The sequence below is a fragment of the Lampetra planeri genome, chromosome 5 (genome assembly GCF_965212315.1).
Source record: "Lampetra planeri chromosome 5, kcLamPlan1.2.h2, whole genome shotgun sequence".
NCBI classification, from domain to species: Eukaryota; Metazoa; Chordata; class Hyperoartia; order Petromyzontiformes; family Petromyzontidae; genus Lampetra; species Lampetra planeri.
Genome location: NC_136111.1, coordinates 13158467 through 13177149, shown reverse-complemented (window position 1 = coordinate 13177149; position 18683 = coordinate 13158467). Strand labels below are relative to the sequence as shown.

Below are 18683 nucleotides of genomic sequence, written 5' to 3'. Positions count from 1 at the left end.
GGTTTTAGAACCGGGTCAGGGCCTCCCTTGGGTCTACTCGGCCCTAAATAAGTAGCTGTAGCGGGCTGTAAACATCAGCACTGGGGAGACAAAAGGGGCTGGAGCCACGCCGTTCCCCCGTGTCACGCTGACATCGATAGGTTCCACATCGCCGCCTGCTGTTTGGGGATGGAATGACACGTGTCGGAACTGATTTCACCAAGAGGCAAGGAAGCACTGCACTGAGATAGAGGACATTTTTCATCTGGATCATTTACTGCAATTATATCTAGGTTTGCTTTAAGAATAATGTAACCCGGATTTTGACAGCGCATTCAGATGTTTGTAAAATTCATTAAAGATTGCAAGTGATCGATGCACATAACAATGGCCATGCAAGATGTGATGATGGTAACAACTCATTACGCTCTACTATGAGTTAAAACAATCTTGGATGGAAAACTACAGATACAATCTTAAAAGCAAACATATTGCAAAATTCCTATGTTGGTGAATCTTAATTTTCGTCTGATTTTTTTTTTGAACTTGGCAGTCGATGTATCCATCACCACCACTGGACAAAATCACAGCAGCGATGAGTTTCCCTTCGGTAGCATCTAGCACGGGTTTCATTTCATTCACCTCTACACAGACACACATTTTTGAAAATCTAATCCTGTAACGACTCTGCCGCCGCACCTCTTTACTCGTCACAAGTCAGGTCATGATTCGATTTAACAAAAGTCGAAAGCAGGAATACATTCGCTCTGTTCATCTGTCCGTAGTTCAGGATCACGATAACGAACACAATAATGCGATACAAACCAATTTGTAGTATGAAGTTGTGTTGCTATTAGGGATTTAACATAAAGGAAACAAGTTAAATTGTGCAATTGTTTTGTCACATCACCATGCGATGTCATCTCATTGCGTGGCTCTAAATGTGGTGCAGCACGCGAAACATCACAACACGGGTCCAGACTCGCACACAACACAAACGCACACGCACAAAATTATGTTTTTTGTTGAGATAAAATGTGATAAAGAAAAATAAACGATACACACAAGTAAACATTTACTATGTAGTTGCCAAAGCCTTTATATTTTGAAATGTTAACTTTAAATGTTATGCTTGAAAAGTTAAAAGCTATGAGAGCCCAATGAAAATAGGGAGGGCTTATTTGCAGAGCGGACCTGAGCTCAGATAATAAATGGGACGATGTACACCGAGGTCAAATTTAAGGTTATATTTGCAGTATTTTTAATGGAAACAGCTGAAATTTATGTTTCTTGATTGCACGTAAGCATAAAATATATGTCTGAAACAATTACCAATGGGGGATTTTTTGATCGAATATTGTGATTTTGTAAGTTTGCTTGGGCCTGACCCTATCCTTACCACTAACGTTAACATTGGCCGTATTAGTCTTTTGAGAATTTGCTCTACAATAACTCAAAACTTAATTCTAACTCCAACACCACCCCAATCCTAAACCATAACTTTCCCCATCCTAAATGTTGACACGAATACTCATCGTTTCCCTGGCAATAACACTAGCTCTAACACTAACACTAGCTCTAACTCTAACACTAGCTCTATCTCTAACAGTAGCTCTAACTCTAACACTAGCTCTAACTCTAACAGTAGCTCTAACTCTAACACTAGCTCTAACTCTAACACTAGCTCTAACTTTAACACTAATCATTTCATGAGAACACTTACTCCAATCACGAACATGGCTGAGAGTCACTGATTCCACCACTGTATAATGATATTCATAGTCCTTCCACAATCCATAACTCTAACATTTTGTCTAACAATAATCTTATCCCTATCTGTACCACACACCCTGTCTCTAGCATTAACCCTCCCACTATCTCTAACACTAATCATATCTCTAACCCCAGCACAAATATTGTCACTAACATGAACCCTATAGAATTAAATGAATCTCTCACTCTCTCCCTATAATGAACTATCTCTCTAACCTTAGCCCAATTGTTATCACTAACAAGAACCCTATTCCAAACATGAATACCTGACCCGAAACAGTAACCATATCCCTAACCCCAACACCAACACTACCTCCATCACTACAGTCATGCTAACCATATAATTATCACTAACCACAGCACTACCTTAACTAGTCTCCAAATCACACCCTAAGGATGCACTGGTTCATTTATTAAGATACATTTTTGCACTCACAACACATGCATCAAATTGTGCATCTGGGAATCAATTAAATGGATTTGTATGATCCCTGTAGCTACTAGAGGGTGCTACATTTGCACAATATGTAAAAAAAAAAATGAATCGTTACAATTCTTTGACTCGAGAGGAGGCCACAGTGTCCATTGTCACATGCCCACAAACGAGTCATGGCCATGTGTTTAGACTTTGCCAGCTTGTTTCCGAAGTGAGGACTTGTCCACGAAGCCACGCGATCTCTTCCAGGACACAGCGTGCCCTGGGCGTTTCTGTGGGTAGGAACAGGATTAGGATGGTGTTAGGGGCAGAGAGAATGTTAGTGAATGTCAAACCAGAGCACAGTTGTAACGTAAACTCCACATAAATCGGAAAAGGCCTAGGCATTGGTGATGGAGGTGAATGTTCACGTGTTGTTGTCTGCCAAAGGGATCTGAAAGTCCTATTGGGCCCTCAGAAGGAAAAGAATCCCCAACCCTGGAAGTGACGCCGGCACTCACCCAGTGCAGGGGCTTGTGGGTAAGGCGACGGTAGAGCTCGAGGCCCGAGGGGGCACCGGGGCCGAAGTTCACGAGGGCATGGCGCCGGCGCGACGGTCTCTGGCCTGGGGAAAGAGGATCGGCAATATCAGCCGTCTGCCACTCACCTTAACCCAAAGGGCGTGGGTCATGGTTCCCAGCCCTGATCATGAGGGGCTGTTGGCTTGCGAGGTGGTCAGGAGATGACAGGGATTCATTTTTCTTTGTTTGTCTGTGCATTGAATCTCTGTGTGCCTCACCCAGCACTCCGTCAATAACGTGTATGACACCGTTTGTGGCCATCAAGTCGGCCTCGATCACCGTCTGCTTTTCGTTAATGGACATCACTCCACCTTTCTGCAAAAGGGGGTATAACGTGGGGAAGACGGTCGCGTTAGTGGGACCATCAATGCCATATAGCCTGCCCTCTCAACATATCAGCATCATCACAACTACCACCATTACCACAAGCTGCATCAGTATATATTGCATGTGCCATCATCAGCATGGTTTTAATCACCATCACCACTACCGTCAACGTGGTCACTGTGATTACCACTATTGCTAATATCATCACAATCACCACATAATCATTGTGGCAATTTAACAAGATGGATTAGGAGGGAAAATGCCACACAAAAGAACAAAAAACTCAACACACCCATGAATAACACTGGCCTTATGATAAATATATAGAAAATTAGCGACGTTTCAGGCAATGACCCTTCTTCATAGTATATTAATAGAAAGGCCAGAGAGATAGCGTTCATAAGAGTTGGAGATCGTAATTTACACCATGGGGCTTCATGAGAATTACATGAAACAAATTTTGATGACCAGATTTTAAATCGGCAAGTTAATAGTTACCTAATAGTAGCTATTTATTGGGCACAAAGGAACAGCAGTACTCCCCTCCCCCCGTTTGCCCCCCATTCAGATGCAGCTGGGGGATACTCATTTTGAGGTGAAGTGATCACGGCCAATACCAATGATGCTCCAAACATTGCCATTACTTCCAACCTTCTGCAAGATCCTGAACAGTCCATCCCGGCCCTCCAACATCTGCTCTGACAGTCCTATTCCGTGAGTGGAATTTTCATTTGCGTTATATAATAACATGGGTCTCTACGTAAGTTTGTGGGTCTCTATGATATGTCTCAATGTAAGTCATTGGTGACAAGGCTGAGGATCATCATACTTGAGAACCCGGTTTAATCAGAGGTGGCTTGACTTGACCTCATGGTCTCAGTGGTAATGGCTCAGCCCTCACCGTGATATCTTGAGAGATGTGCGTTTCAGTGCTCAGTGAGATTTCCTGAGTGATGTGAATCTCTTAGACATGTAAATCTCAGCGATTAGTGAGGTTTCCTGAGAGATGTAAATGTCAGCGATTAGTGATGTTTATTGCGATGTGAATCTCTGAGAGACGTGAATTGGGCCCCGTAAACCCAGCGATGGAGGTACGCGCACGGGGGTGGGTGGCGGCACCTGCGTGACGTCGATGGTCACGCCGCTGAGCGCCATCACCAGGTTGGTCCCGATGGGGATGAGGCCCCCTCGCACGAGGATCCCCGAGCTGACGTGGCTCAAGAGCAACTCCTGTAGTTCCCTCGAGTTCCCTACGACGCACACATACTCACAGAGTTAGACTCCTAGCTTTGTCACTGTTATTGTTTCAGATGGGCCCTTAGTGCAGATTAAATGTACATCCTTTACGTCCATGCAATGATGGGCCATAGCCTTCCATGATGTGTAGGTCGTGGGGGTTATTTTACTTAACTTCACAAAGCTGGTCAGTGCAGACTGGTGGAGGGAAGCATATACATGGCAGCATAGACGTACAGTAGCACAATGTATTTTGCTGTGCTGCCCACACCGTAGCCCTGCGGTAGCCTACAGCACCTGTTTATTGACTGTGGTCACCCATCCAAGCACTATTCAGGTTCAAACCCGTTTAGCTTCTGATATCTGGGTGATTTGATCATAGTCGAAAAATCTAAACGAATTAAATAAACCATAACATTCGATTGAAAGTAATTATTGACCGTTTTTGTTATAATGATTACGTGTATTTGTCTTTAATTGAATTTAATTGGTGATCATTAGGCCTGTAACAATTCACAGATTCATCGATGAAAATCAATTCTGATGTTCACGATACATGCATGAGATCGTGAGCATTCAAATAAACGATAATCCTAAAAAGTTGTATGTAAAGAATTGCGAATCGCACCCGAGAGGTACGATCACTGCAGAGACGGAGTGATGATATAAGTTCACGTGCGGGAGCGAGATGGACTGTGGAACTGAAGGGCTATGGGTGTGGGGGGCGGTGGAAATGGCGTGGGAGGTCTTCATCCAGGAGTGATTAGATCATGGATAATGATGATGCAAGTTTAATTCTAGGCAATTTGCGAACAAACATTACAAAGCATTTAATCCTCTATAATTAGTGTATGATTATAGATGATTACAATTATGGGCAGGGAATCATTCCAACCCGACTTTCTCTCCATACAGTTTGTCTTAGAAATAGCGTGAGTAAATATACCGTATCCTGCATATCATATTATTGGGGAGGTCCCATAAAACTTTTAAAGAAAAAAGAATATCGCAATTCTGAAGCTCAAGAACTGGACAGTGTGCGAAACAGAACTGACTTCACGTCAGCTGCACCTCCTCAAAGTGTACACCACGCAATGAACACCATGCGCATCTGTACAACATATAAGTGAAAGTTGCTTTATACCTTAAGGGGAAACACTATTTGTGTTTTAATATAATACGAATTTCTGAGAACTCAAACATAAAATACAAGTTGTAAATGGGCAAAAAAAATCCCGTCATGGATATAATGGGGTGTTGTAAATTAAATTGATGTACCAGGGGCACCCCAATCCTGAATTATCACCGCATATCAAAGACATGCTATGCATGATTTTATACTCCACTCATTACCAATACCGAACCCAAAACTCAATTCACGATTGGAGGAATGTGTATTTTGTCAAAGAGAAATCAGCGCCACGCGGCAGCGCTGGAACATACCGCTGAGGCGAGCAAGCTCAGCGACGGGGAGGGTCCCGAAGGCCTCGTTCGTCGGAGCGAAGATCGTGAGGTCGACTGGCATTGACAGCTTCTCCGCAAACCCCGCCGTGCGCAGCAGCGACGCCAGCATCCTGCGAGGGATCGGCACGGGTGGCATGCAGGTCAGCGAGCGGAACCGACGTCGGTGGGCTCCTCCACTCGTCTCATCGCGACGTGTGGCTTGCTGAGTTCAGGTATACATTGACATTTGATGAGCATTTATTACTGGTAGGAACCTCCTGGTTACACCAGCTCACAGGGGATTATGGTGTCCGTCGTGCAGGGAGGGTCTGGGTGGGGAGGGGAGGGTGGGGAGGGTGGGGCTGGGTGGGGGGTGGGGCTGGGTGGGGAGGGGCTGGTTACCCCGTGGTACCCTTATAAAACTCAACATTTAACCTACTCACGCCGGCTTGTGCCCGCCCTCACAGTCGGGCATATTTGCGGAATACACCACCCGCCGTTGACCCTGGCCATTGACCGAGCAACCCAACGTTCCTACCAGCTCCCTCCGCAGGAATGTGTTTTAATATTGGGTTGTGTTGCTACTAATTGTTAGGCTTGTAACAAGTCACTAACCCACTAATTAGATAACACCAGCTTTGGGATTACAATTTGATTCAAGAATCAATTCTTTGTTTTGTCTCGTATTTACCGCACACGCACACACCATACACGCACGCCGATACATGCACACACACTCAAAAACACTCGCTCATGCATATAGAGATCCCCTGCATAGCCTTAATAGACTGTTGGGGCAAATGCTGTTAGCAAGCACCTATGAAGGGCGGCACGGCACATGAGGAGGAGGATGGCCAGCATCACACCCGACCGCCTTTGTCTCCCCAGTGGTAATGTTTACACATCGCGCTAGGTACTCATGTGAGGCTCAGTCGATCTAGAGAAGGCCCAGGACCGGTTTAAATAATTTTCACTGGTGTTGTCAGTCAGCAGGAATTGAACTCCGGCCGCTGGGTTCGTAGCGCAGCGTGCTAACTGCTCCACTACCGCTCCCCACACTCACAAATATACACATGTACTCACATGCCAATACACACGAACCTATATAGACTTCCTAGCCCATCTACTCACGTGAATCGAGTGTCTGCTTCCAGCATGTTCATTAAGGTGCTGTGGGGAGGGGGGGGCAGGGGCTTGTCGAGGATGAAGACAGCCCCATTGCGCGCCGTCCTGTCCTTGGTGTCCACACACGAGCTCTCGATGCACAGAGCCTGCGGTGAGACCAACATGGACGGGAGAGTTCTAGTTCAGAAAGATTGTCCCAGTGTTCCAAATAATTTATAAACATTGGGATGTTGTGCTGGTTAAAAATTTCACGGCCTCATCCTCAACTCATGATATGGGCTACCTGCGTAATTGGCGGGACACATTCGACAACAAAAAATGCCCCTATACCAGAGTTCCTTCCATCATATTTCGTGCTATTTTTGGCCAAAGTAAAATCATTAATCTGCTTCGGGCACACATCTAATTGAACACGTCATGGAATAGCTATATTACTAATCTGGCTAATGAGACATTGAAGAAGCTTGGGTTTTTATCAATGCCAAAGTCTTCTGAACAATTATCACTACAATGCAAGTCAAACATTACGCTGTGTAGAACCCTTCCTCGCTGGGCAGTCCCAGTTCAGTACTCTACTGTAGTATTGGCTTGTGCATGCATTGCAGAATTGGTTCGTGATGTTTTTGTCATTTCAAGTATGTTGGGTTTTTTATATTGCTATTTATGTTTTATATATAAAAAAAACAATATGAACAACATTACAAGCTCCACATCATTTTTTTAATGGGAAATTATAGAGGCAGTGGGGGGGGGGTGGCGGTGTTAAGGACACGGAAGTGGTGGGGGAAGGGAACCCAGCCCTAAATAAGCCCGGTGTTTCGAGCACACGCTGTGCGGTTCTTCGCCGAGGCCCGAGTGCGTGGCCAAGTGCGGGAGTCACCCGGTGGTAGATGAACACTCTGAGGGTCCCCCCGGCGAGCGTCTCGAGCCGCAGGCCGTGGAAGAGGCGGTCAGAGAGGTAGCGCCCGCGCACCACGTGTGCCAGCATCTTTTGCTTCAGCTTCTCTCCCTTGTCCGCAGTGAAAGACTCTGCGGAGGAGAGGGGTCGCAAGAGACATGGGAGAGGACACGACGATCAGCTCTGGGGGGTTTCTCGCTCTCTCCCTCCGCCTGAAGGGGCTCGTCATCATCGTCACATCACAGCACAACGACAAGAGCTCTCGAGTCAGTACGTAATGAGTCACACACCCACCCCATTAGAGATTCGATAGTGTCACGATTCATGGTCCAATTTTGATGCAATAATCAATATTTGCACGGACTTGTTTTATTGTTTCTCATAGTTTTGTCTCTAATGAACAGTGTTATTTGTTCCATTAGCCTAAATTTAATATAACCATGTAATTATTTAACAATTTATACAAGTCATGTATAGTATAATAATCATCGCATGCACAATTAATTGAATTTAAGAATACATTTTATTTGTTGAATTAATTTCAGTGTTGCTCGCCTTCTTTGAAGGCCTCGGATTAAGCCCTGGGATTGTTTTTTTCTCTCAGTGACAGTGAGCTGCCATCATTGAGATCCTAGGTTCATCAGCCCATCACCACACAGTTCCTCTGGGTGAAAGGTTTTCCATGGAGAGTAAGTATAACACCTACATGCGGTCACGGTGAGGGTGGTAAAGACTAGGTGATTGTGGTTATGTTTTGGTGACGATGGTCAAAATTGGGTGAGGACTGGATGAGGATGGTGTTGGTTGGGTGACGGTGGTGAAGGTTTGTTTGAGGGTAGCTAAGGTTTGGTGAGCGTGGTGGGGACTCGGTGATCGCGGTGAGGGATCAGTGAGCGTGGCAAGGTCTATATGAGTGTGGTTATAGGTCAGACTATTTGTAGGCAGGGCGAGGTCTACCAGTCAAGGCGCTGTCCTTGACTGTGAGCAGGGTGTAGCTCTCCTCGTGCTGGAGTTGGGCCTTTGCCCCAGACTCTTCGAGCAGATCCATGAAAGTGTTGACGCCACTGTCTTCAGCCACATCCAGCACGTCCTTGGCTTGATGGGAGAGGCAGAGACGACAGAGAAGATGGTCAGGGATTTTATATCGCTTTTCAACACTGCAAGACATACATGGCAATTCCCTCCTGCTGGAGGGCCTCCGCACACTGTGCAGGTTTTGGAAGTTATTTGACTATACTTCTACATGCTGGTCAGTGCGGGTTGGTGAAGGTGGAAGTATAGCATATAGAAGTACAGCACAACATGAGCTTCAGTATACTGTACATCTCTACGGTTGTGGCTACTAATTATACGTTGTGGCTACTACTCACTTGCCTACTCCAGTTTTATCGGCAACCCAAAACATGCTGTGTGAGAAATGTAGCCTTGAGAACAACAACAACAACAGTGCAGCTGGCTGCACTGTCCTCTGCTGACTACCCGTAGCAGAGCCCTGCAGCCACCTATGACAGCCTAGTGTGCATGGTAGTAGTTCCCCATCCAAGCACTACCAAAGCTCAAACCTGCTTAGCTTCTGAGATCTGCACAAGTTCCGGTGCATTCTTACTTTGGCAGGTCATCACTTCATCACTTTCATCACTTCATCACTTTCGCTGAAGGGGAGGCAGTGAATCTGTACTCGTCGAATGATGAATACTCGTGGCAATAACAATCGTGTTGATCGTGATTAGTCAAACAACAGGAACTGCACTGCCAGGTGTGTACAGGCACAGCAGCCTGTGCACATGCATCCGTGCAGTGGCAACTGCTGAATTGGCAGGTGAGGTCGGGAACCAAGCCGAGTGAGGTTCTGTACTCATGAACCTATGACACATCACAGTCGATGTAGGCTATTCCTATCAGTGCTGTTCCGAATAGCGTGCCTGCTATTGTGAAGGTGCAAGTGTTGCGGAGGAGGTGACCAGTTGGCTGCTAACGCTCGTGTCTCACATCGAGCCGTGAGCCAAGTAGGATGCGGAGGTGGTTCCTTGACAATGATCGCAGTGTTTGTGTCACTCTTGAGAATTTGGATGGTGTGGAGGGTTCTTTCTTAATGGCAACATTTCATTGGTGTTACGTGAATACAAATGGAACCCTGTGTTGTGTCCTTCGGTTGACCGGTCACTGTTTCAAAGGTCCGTTCAACCAACAGGCCACGTTGGTGTGGGTTGTGGGTTCTTGAGTGGTAGAGAAACCCCTCATTTCATTGCTTCTGTTGATTAATTGACCATCATCACTGCATAAGTGACAGAGGCAACGAAACTGTGAAAATTTAACTGCCCTCTTGGTGTGGCCACAGTGAGTTTAGCAATTAGGAATGTTGATTTGTAAGTGTTCAGCAAATGTGAGGCTGTTGATTTGTGTGTCCATAGTTTATCTCCCTTTAATCGGCAGTCTGATGCCCAAAAAGAGAGGCTGCATTTTATTATTTCCCGGGTGAATTTTATTGCCGGATGGAGGTCAATAAAATTGAGGGAAAAGCACAAAAATAATATTATGACAATGATAGTCAAGATAATAAGTTATAATGACGACGATAGTCATAATGTTGGTGACCATGAGAGTGAACAGGGTAATAATGATTTACGAGAGTTATGATGATGAATTGTTCTGAAGGGCCAGTTGCGTTCAGTGTCTCGAATAGATCATCTTCAACTGATGTGGAGGTTTTGCTGTAAACACCAGAGGCCAGATTCACGAGTCATTTGTATCCATCTATCTGGCCCACCGTGACAGATTGGTGCATCGCATGTGAGACACACGCATTAGGGCCCTTAACACACCCACACACGCACGGCAGTCACACGCATGAAGGGCCATAACGTTTCACCATAAGCTGGATACACACACGCATGCGAAGACGAAAGTCAAAAACAAACAGGCCCATAAATCTTGAATATCAACCACCTCTTCTCATCCAATTACACTTTGATATAAAATATGTACTGTATAAGATATCTTGGTTGCCACCACTAGTTAAGTTTCAGGCATTCACATTGCAACACTTAACATCCCTGTTGGGCAATTTTGTTGAACATAGATTCGATGCCAGTGCTCACACATTGCGTCACACCTCCCATGTTTTCCCGAAAACTGGAAAATTCCAAACCATTCTCAATAGTATTCACAAATATCACTAACCACATCTGTATCAACAAAAAACAGAACTCTCAACAATATTTAGAACATGAACGTGCAGATGTAAATGTGTGCGTTAGATCACGTTTGTGTGGGTGAGAGTCAGTTAGAGCACGCGTGTCCATGTGTTCGTGCGTTTGCGTGTTTCCGTGCACGATTCACTCTGCACTATCGAATCCCATCAAATGGAGGCACACTCAATGGACTGGCTAGCCAACTTGTGTTCTCTATTGCATTTGCCTTTAATAGCACATAGGCGTATATGCAGTGGCATAGCGTGGTTGGCATGGAGCCTCCCCCTGTCCAATCTTGGTTCCTCTGTGTATCCTGAGACCTGGGCCCCTCCGGCCTGGAGGGTAGCAGTGCAGCTGCACTGCTTGCGCACTCGGTAACTGCACCAGCGGGCGTCCGAAAAATCCCCACCGGAGTCAGGCAGCACGAGGTGGTCGATGAGGTGCACGACGCCGTTGGTGGTCACGATGTCACGCCGCGTCACCTCGCCGCCCCCGCGCAGGCGGATCGAGGAGCCCTGGCACGAGGCGACGAGTGCGGGCGCCCCCCCGGCCGTGGGCAGCACCACCTCCTCTCCCAGCAGCGACTCGGAGCAGATCACCGAGCGCATCATGTGGCCCTCGAGCACCACTGCGCACAGCGGCGAGGAGCAGGGATTGGTGGGGAGGAGCACACAACGTGAGGAAGGACATCCTTGTAATAACATCGTCATCATCAACCACGCTCCTCAATCCATTCCTGAATGAAGGCCCCCAAAGCCACTGCCATCACTCACGATGCTGCGATGTGATAATCAACCTGGCACCTGCACACGAGCTGATTTAATAAAAATAACGTGGCTGATGATGAAATGATTACGGGCATTTATATTATATTTTAGACTCTAGGGGGAAGTGCTGCCAGCATGCGCCTATTAAGGCCACCACCGTACACTTCTCACGAATGACACTCATACCCAACAACCCGAGAGGGATGATTATCAGCGGAGTGTATTCCTGACCGTGTGAACTTCTGCTTGCCTCTGACTACAGGACCATTCGGTTTCAGTGATGTGAGTCTAATCCAAGACGCGGGAAGAGTTGTGATGCAGTGGTTAGTGCACTGCGTTATGAACGCGGCGACCTCAGTTTGATTCCTGGCCGCGGCCAATGCCAATGGATAGTGATATCTGAAACTGTCCTGGGAACTGAATTTTCACCAACCTGAACTAACCAATGGGGTGAAGTTTAGTCAAATAACCCATATGACACGCATAGTGTCGAAGGCCTTGATGCAGGGATGATTTGACACAAGGAAGAAAACAGAAATAAATGTAGATGATTGGGCATGATTATCATAAATTATGTTTTATAAGGACCCGAGGGAAGGAATGTCGAACAAATAGTCTACTACTGTATCACCGAACATTAAAACATTTGGGCCGCAAAACATTGTAGTTCGGATGTAGATTTGTTTCACACAGATCAGGGTCAGCCTAAAGTTCAACATTGCTTTAAGTGCCCTGATAAAGACTTAAAATGTTTAATCCCTATGATCGATTTACCAAGTAATTTGACTGTTGAGCGTATGATGCTAATCAGATATAAAGTTAGTTTAGCCTGCTGCCAGTTACTAGTAGGCTATATATACACATATATAGTTCTAAACATATATAAATTGTATTCCCCTCTGAACATAGGGTTTCCATCAAGCAACCTTACATGGAGCATGCTTTGGTAGAAACATCATCTTCACTTTGACACCGGTTAAATATCGCACAACGCAATCCTCGCGATGCCAAGAGCATCCACACAAATATAGCGACGGCAGCATTCCGACAACACGCCGACACAGCAGCCTGCCTCCCCCTCCTCCTCTCCCCCTCTCTATCCCTGCTCTTCACATTCTCCCTCCTGCTCCATCTCACTTCTCCAATGTCCCACCCGCACTCTCTCTTCCAATCCCTCTCTCCGCCTTGTTTCACAGATCTCCCTCCCTCGCTTTCATCCATCTCCCTTCTTTCACGCATGTGTTATCCCTCATGACCCATCGCCACTTCACTCACTCACCCTCTCACTCATTCACTTAGCCACCAAATTATTCATCCACTCACCCATGCACCCATTCACTCACTCACAATAACTCACGCCCACCCATATGATTGATCACCCACTCATTCGCTAACAATCGGCAGGAATTTATATACTTTTGCACTTAATCTATTTTACAAATAGCTCATTGGATTTTTCCAGGATAAATACTAATTCTGATTGTGATTATCCACTATACCTTTCTTTTATTCATCTCTCCATTCACCCATTCCTCCCTAACTTCTCTGTGAATTTATTTCTCCCTCCCTTGCGATTGATCTCTCTATTCCCTGCACTCTTCCTCCTCTCCCCTCACGCATCTTCTTTTTTCGTATGGCTGGTGTAGATGTACTGCAACAACTAAAATTTCACATTCAAGTAGTCAAGCCATATCACCACTTCAGGAGTAGCGACGTGGATCGCTGTGATGTCTCCTTCGTATTTGTGGACCAGGAATTGCGTCGTTATATGTTGTATGGTCTGTTCCGGATGACCACAGTCGTACACTGGAGAGTTTTTAATTTTCCATTTATGAATCTGCCATGGTTTGTGCAAATGCGATTTAGGGTGGACCAGGAGCTTAGTGGAGTTCTTTTGAACTCCATTCAGCTCTCAAAGCTTCATTGGGGTTGATCTCGTATTGTTGACGGTTAACCGCATGGGTCCAAAAGGGTTTTCATGACGTCAAGCAATGAAGGGGGACGTTATTGAGGTCCTGATGAATGGGAAAGATTTCCCAGAGAGTTGCAGCGTTGCGGCAGATGGGTGGGGGAGAGATTTGGGTGTTGGGGTCGACTTGCGGTGTTCAGTTTGACATCAACAAGTCGAGTGTTTCGACTTCTTGTCCACACTGGTGCACAGTACTCAGCTGCAGAGTACACAAGGACCATCATTGATGTTCACACCAGTGGTGCTGATACTACCCAGCATGTGCTTGCCAGTTAGATCACGCTCACTTAAGTCATCAGCCACTCCCAGAAACTGGAGGAATCGTCATCATAAATCCTTCACCACGTGCCGAGATTAAACTCCTGTGCCCCGTGATGTGGCCCTCATGGCCCCGTGCCAGCACCACTAAGGACATGCGTTCACACCATGGGAATGGGCATCCTTATCACTTCGTGGCTCATAATGGCGCTGTTAACAGCCTAAGTTAGCACTTCTGGACTGGGTTCAATAGTTAGGGCTATGTTGTGCCTCTCTCAGAGACTCAACCTGACCGTAGTAGGACAGTGAAACAGCCCCCTGTGACGGTATGGGTTCACGCATTGAATATTTAGATCCATTCTATCTGATAAAGATACTGAGATGTCAGTCGATGCTTTTTTTAATTTCTGAGTTAGAATACTGTGGCGTTTTGTTTGTTAACCTTGTCGATTCTACACTGTGTCGGCTCCAACTAGTTCAATATTGCTGCAGCCACAGTGCTCACTCGCGTATGCCATTCACAATACATTTACTCCCATCCTTTATTCACCACACTGGTTTGGTTTCCTATACATTTCATGACTGTTTTAACATTTTGCTGACTAACTTTGCTGAACTTTCGGAAGCTCGTTGCAGTCGTCTAACATTAGGAGGGGCGAGGAACTTCATTTGTTATGCTTCCTGCCTCCGGAAATATCCTCTAAGTCATATCAGGGATGCTGGCACAATTTTATCTTTTGAATCAAATAAAAACACACGTTTGTTTAAGTTAGCTTATTTTCAATCTGGATGGATTTCCTTTTTGAGTTTTAATTGTAAATCATTGTAAATCACTGTTGGATGCTCTGAAACGTATAGAGCTTGACGATACATTCGCAGATCGCAGCTACGGTCAGAGCAGGTTTCTACCACCTCCGAACACTCCGAGGATTGCACCCGCTTCTCTCTGCCCCAGACCTGGAATCATTAGTTCATGCCTTTGTGTCAACACGCCTGGATTATGGTAACGCCCTCTACACAGAGCTACCAACTTGGATTGGTGCAGATGCTGCAGTTAGTGCAGAATGGAGCTGCCCAGATGATCAGGCGGGTTAGCCGTTTTGAACACATTACACTGGCTACCAGTCTGCTTCTGCATTCAATTCAAGGTTACTCTCCTAACCTATAAAGCACTGCATGGCTTGGCCCCTATTTACTGTACCCGCAAAACCACTTCTCCCTGCAATCCTCAGGCGCACACACACTCCGTTCCATGGGAACGGAAAGAATTGCCGAGTCGAGGATTGTTCAGCCACCGCTGGTGGGAAATGGGGCCTTCTCAAGCGCAGCCCCAAAAATCTGGTTCACCCTGCCACTGGACGTCCGAAACACGCCGAGTGTTTCTCAATTCTGTGGTCTGTACAAGACACATCTGTTCAGACTTGCCTTCCCATAACATCTAAAATGTAAGGGGGGGGGGGGGTAAACCCTGTTTATTGACTTATGTATATTATTTACTACTTGTCTTTCTTATGCTATTGCGTGTGTGAACCCGAGACCTGGGTCTACTCTCAGAGGCTCATATTGGCCATGTTAGAGGAGGCACTCAGAGCAAGAACCTCTATGGGCTACAGTCTAAGCTCTGAGATGCACCCGGGCCCCAGGAACTGAGCCCAGGCTGTCAGTGGTGCTGGCTCGGTGCTGCAACACTGGCGTAATGAACTCTGTCTGCCCTGTGGTCTCCAAATGAATAATTCATTTAATTACGGCATTGGAATTCTGAATATAAATTTTAAATGAACATAAAAGCTCAGTAAACTGCAAATATCCAGGAAATACTGCTCCTAAGTAAACTGTGAATAGTTTGCCACAGATTCCCATGGGGTCATTTGTTGATGATTATAGAGAGAAAATGTTGTTTTAGACAAGGACGTTTGTGTTATTAGAGCATTCAAAGGTTTATCAAAACATCCGCCGTTTGGCCTTGTAAACGGCTGGGATAAGTTATGTTAGCAAGCACCTATTAAGGCCGGCACACCACACAAGGGGGGAGTGTGGCCTTGCATAACACTAAGCCACATATGACTCACCAATGCTGATGTTCAAACACCAAATTGGACATCAGATTTACAGTTGATCTCATGGAAGTCAGCATGGTGCTTCAAGAGGGGGGGGGGGGTCATTTGAATAGCACCAAACATCTTATTAGCACGGTTGGCTACATACAGTGTGAAAGAAGTTCAACATAATTACATACAAACGTGTGCTAAACCATCTTTGTCTTCCCAGGTATTAAAATATCTGATTCACGTGTTGCTGGCAAATTCTCGATTGTTCCTGATTTTTTGTGGAAATGTACCGATGTCTTCATCACCAGCAAATGGACAAATCATCAAAGTGATGCATTTCCGCCGTTTCTTCAGGATGTGAATCCAACCCCATGACCACACGCACCCTATATTACTCATTTAAGACTAAGTCAGTTTAAGGGGTGCCCAGGCTAGGTTCAAATGCGTAAATCTAGACCAGGGCTGTTCAAGCTTTTTTGGAGACCCTGGGGAAAATATCAGATGAGGCCCTATTTGAAGCCCCTTCAGCTCTTTTTAAGGCCTGGCAGATCTCATACCCAAAGCAGATTACCACAGATTACCACACCACAGATTACCACACCACAGATTACCACACCACAGATTACCACACCACAGATTACCACACCACAGATTACCACACCACAGATTACCACACCACAGATTACCACACCACAGATTACCACCCCACAGATTACCACACCACAGATTACCACACCACAGATTACCACACCACAGATTACCACACCACAGTTTACCACACCTGCCCCCTGTCTCTACAGCCCTTAGCTAACGATGTGTGGTGGTGGGTTCATGAGAGAAGTTGGAGGGACATGGAGCTGGGCAGTGGAGGCAGGGCTAAGGTGATTCTGTGGATTTCAAGTAGGAAAGAGCGGCATTGCCTTTGCTTAGGAGCTGAGAGGTAGGACACTATACGGATTAGTTGAACAAAAAGGGGTTTGAATCCCTGTCTTACATTCTACAGAATTGTCTATAACCCAATCTCTTGGTTGCAATACCTCTTCACTGATTGTTAATTTTAATATACTCGAGCACGAGTGTTGAATAGGACTTTCAAATGTCTTTGGTGAGTCACACACATGAACACATCCCTTTGTGTTGTCCAATAATAAGGTAAGAATGTCGACCAGGCCTTTGCAGTGACTGAGTAGGCAAAACTTTGAAACACAAATTTAATATGTTCTCCTCTAGTACCTGATTACTGGTGCCGTACAAAATCATTATACAATCCATTATAACATTGAAAAGAATGCCTTAAAAATATCATAGTTACTTGACTGATAGTATTGAATCAACCTGCTCCTACTCCCATACCATGAGGATTTTTAGCTGGAGGGATGCAATTTCTTGTCAGGCCCCTCAGTCCACCAAGTAAGGGGCTAATATTTCCCCTCCCTCCACCCCGTGGTGCCCGCTATGCCATATAATTCCCGAAAAACGTTGCCTTACTCTTGAGGGTTTTGGGGTCAGCCATGATGCGATCCATCGTCTCCTTTGGAACCTTTTCTATGGCCTCATTTGTCGGAGCAAAGAGCGTAAGGGGCCCCTCGGATGACAGGAGGGGCATCATCCCAGCCTTCTCCATCAAGTCCTGCACATGGAGACATGGAGACACAAAGCATGGAACACCAGAGATGCAGACCTGGGGACAAGGGGCATGGGGACAATAGAAGGTCATGCTAAGATTACGAAGTGAACATGAAGATTGGGGAAGGAAACAGGAGGTGATATAAAGTCTATGTTGAGTTTAAGGGTGGTCTAAACAAGGAGATTGAATACAGGAGAGACACTAGGTAGACCCCTTGGCAGCGTGGCATACAGAAAGGAAATGCAACGCGGGATGTTGACTATGGAGACCGTAGGTGATTTCGAGACAACAGCAATTGGCTGGTTAGATAAGTGTGAATGTATGTGAGTTGTACATGCGTGTGTGTGCAAAAGTGTGCGTGAATGTATATGCACGAGTGTGTTTCTATGCATGTGTCTGTGCCTGAGTGTACGTAGTACCTTCAGTGACTCCAGTTCAGCGGTAAACTCCACAATCTCAGAGATGCGGTTTGAGACAGGAACGATGACTCTGTCGATCGTATGAACCACGCCATTTGTGGCCAGAAAGTTTGGACGAATTAATCGAGCACAGTTTACTGTCACCACCTGAAAAAAACAACCACGACCATCATTTTGCCATCACCACGAATCTGCTGGAGGGCAGCTGCCACCAGTTCCCAAGAAGCATCATTCACACACCGTTCTACATCTCCGATTTGTCATTAGAGATCATATAAAACTGTGATGCATCGATGTCAGGAGGTAATGGCTCAGATACATTATGGGGTTTCTATGAAAAAAAAATTATCGAATAAGTGCCATGTATGACAATTAAAGTGATGTAGGAAATGGATAGGATGAATGAAGATGTATACATCCTTCCAAATATGACTCAACAGGATAAAAGTGCACTTGTCAAAAATATTGTTGAATAAATACATTTAGGATGCGGTGAATGAGACTGAAATTGTGATAAGCCACGCTTGACACACGAACCACAGATAGTTACACTCAGGACATGAAAACATGTTTACACACTGTACCAGTTACTCATTTTAGGCTGAGTAAAACTTGGGGAGGCCTGGG

The 18683-nt window shown here is 45.7% G+C and overlaps 1 protein-coding gene and 1 long non-coding RNA gene across 3 annotated transcripts in view; one reads left to right on the top strand and one right to left on the bottom strand.

Annotated features, from left to right (window-relative positions):
• Window positions 1-234: 234 nt before the first annotated feature.
• LOC144718914 (transforming growth factor-beta-induced protein ig-h3-like) overlaps window positions 235-18683 on the bottom strand; it is a 34674-nt gene continuing 16225 nt past the window's right edge. For both annotated transcript variants that reach the window (XM_078594518.1, XM_078594519.1), the window contains 11 exons: window positions 18057-18203; window positions 17499-17640; window positions 11378-11596; window positions 8735-8872; window positions 7760-7908; window positions 6886-7025; window positions 5755-5885; window positions 4195-4325; window positions 2967-3063; window positions 2689-2792; window positions 235-2460 (listed from right to left, as the gene is read on the bottom strand). In XM_078594518.1, coding sequence (XP_078450644.1) covers window positions 2374-2460; window positions 2689-2792; window positions 2967-3063; window positions 4195-4325; window positions 5755-5885; window positions 6886-7025; window positions 7760-7908; window positions 8735-8872; window positions 11378-11596; window positions 17499-17640; window positions 18057-18203 — 1485 coding nt within the window. In that variant the 3' untranslated portion in view covers window positions 235-2373. The remainder of the gene's footprint in view (window positions 2461-2688; window positions 2793-2966; window positions 3064-4194; window positions 4326-5754; window positions 5886-6885; window positions 7026-7759; window positions 7909-8734; window positions 8873-11377; window positions 11597-17498; window positions 17641-18056; window positions 18204-18683) is intronic.
• Window positions 6193-16418, top strand: LOC144718920 (uncharacterized). Its single transcript, XR_013585497.1, has 4 exons — window positions 6193-7030; window positions 7900-8047; window positions 8382-8466; window positions 11469-16418. It is a non-coding gene; the product is annotated as an uncharacterized LOC144718920 (long non-coding RNA).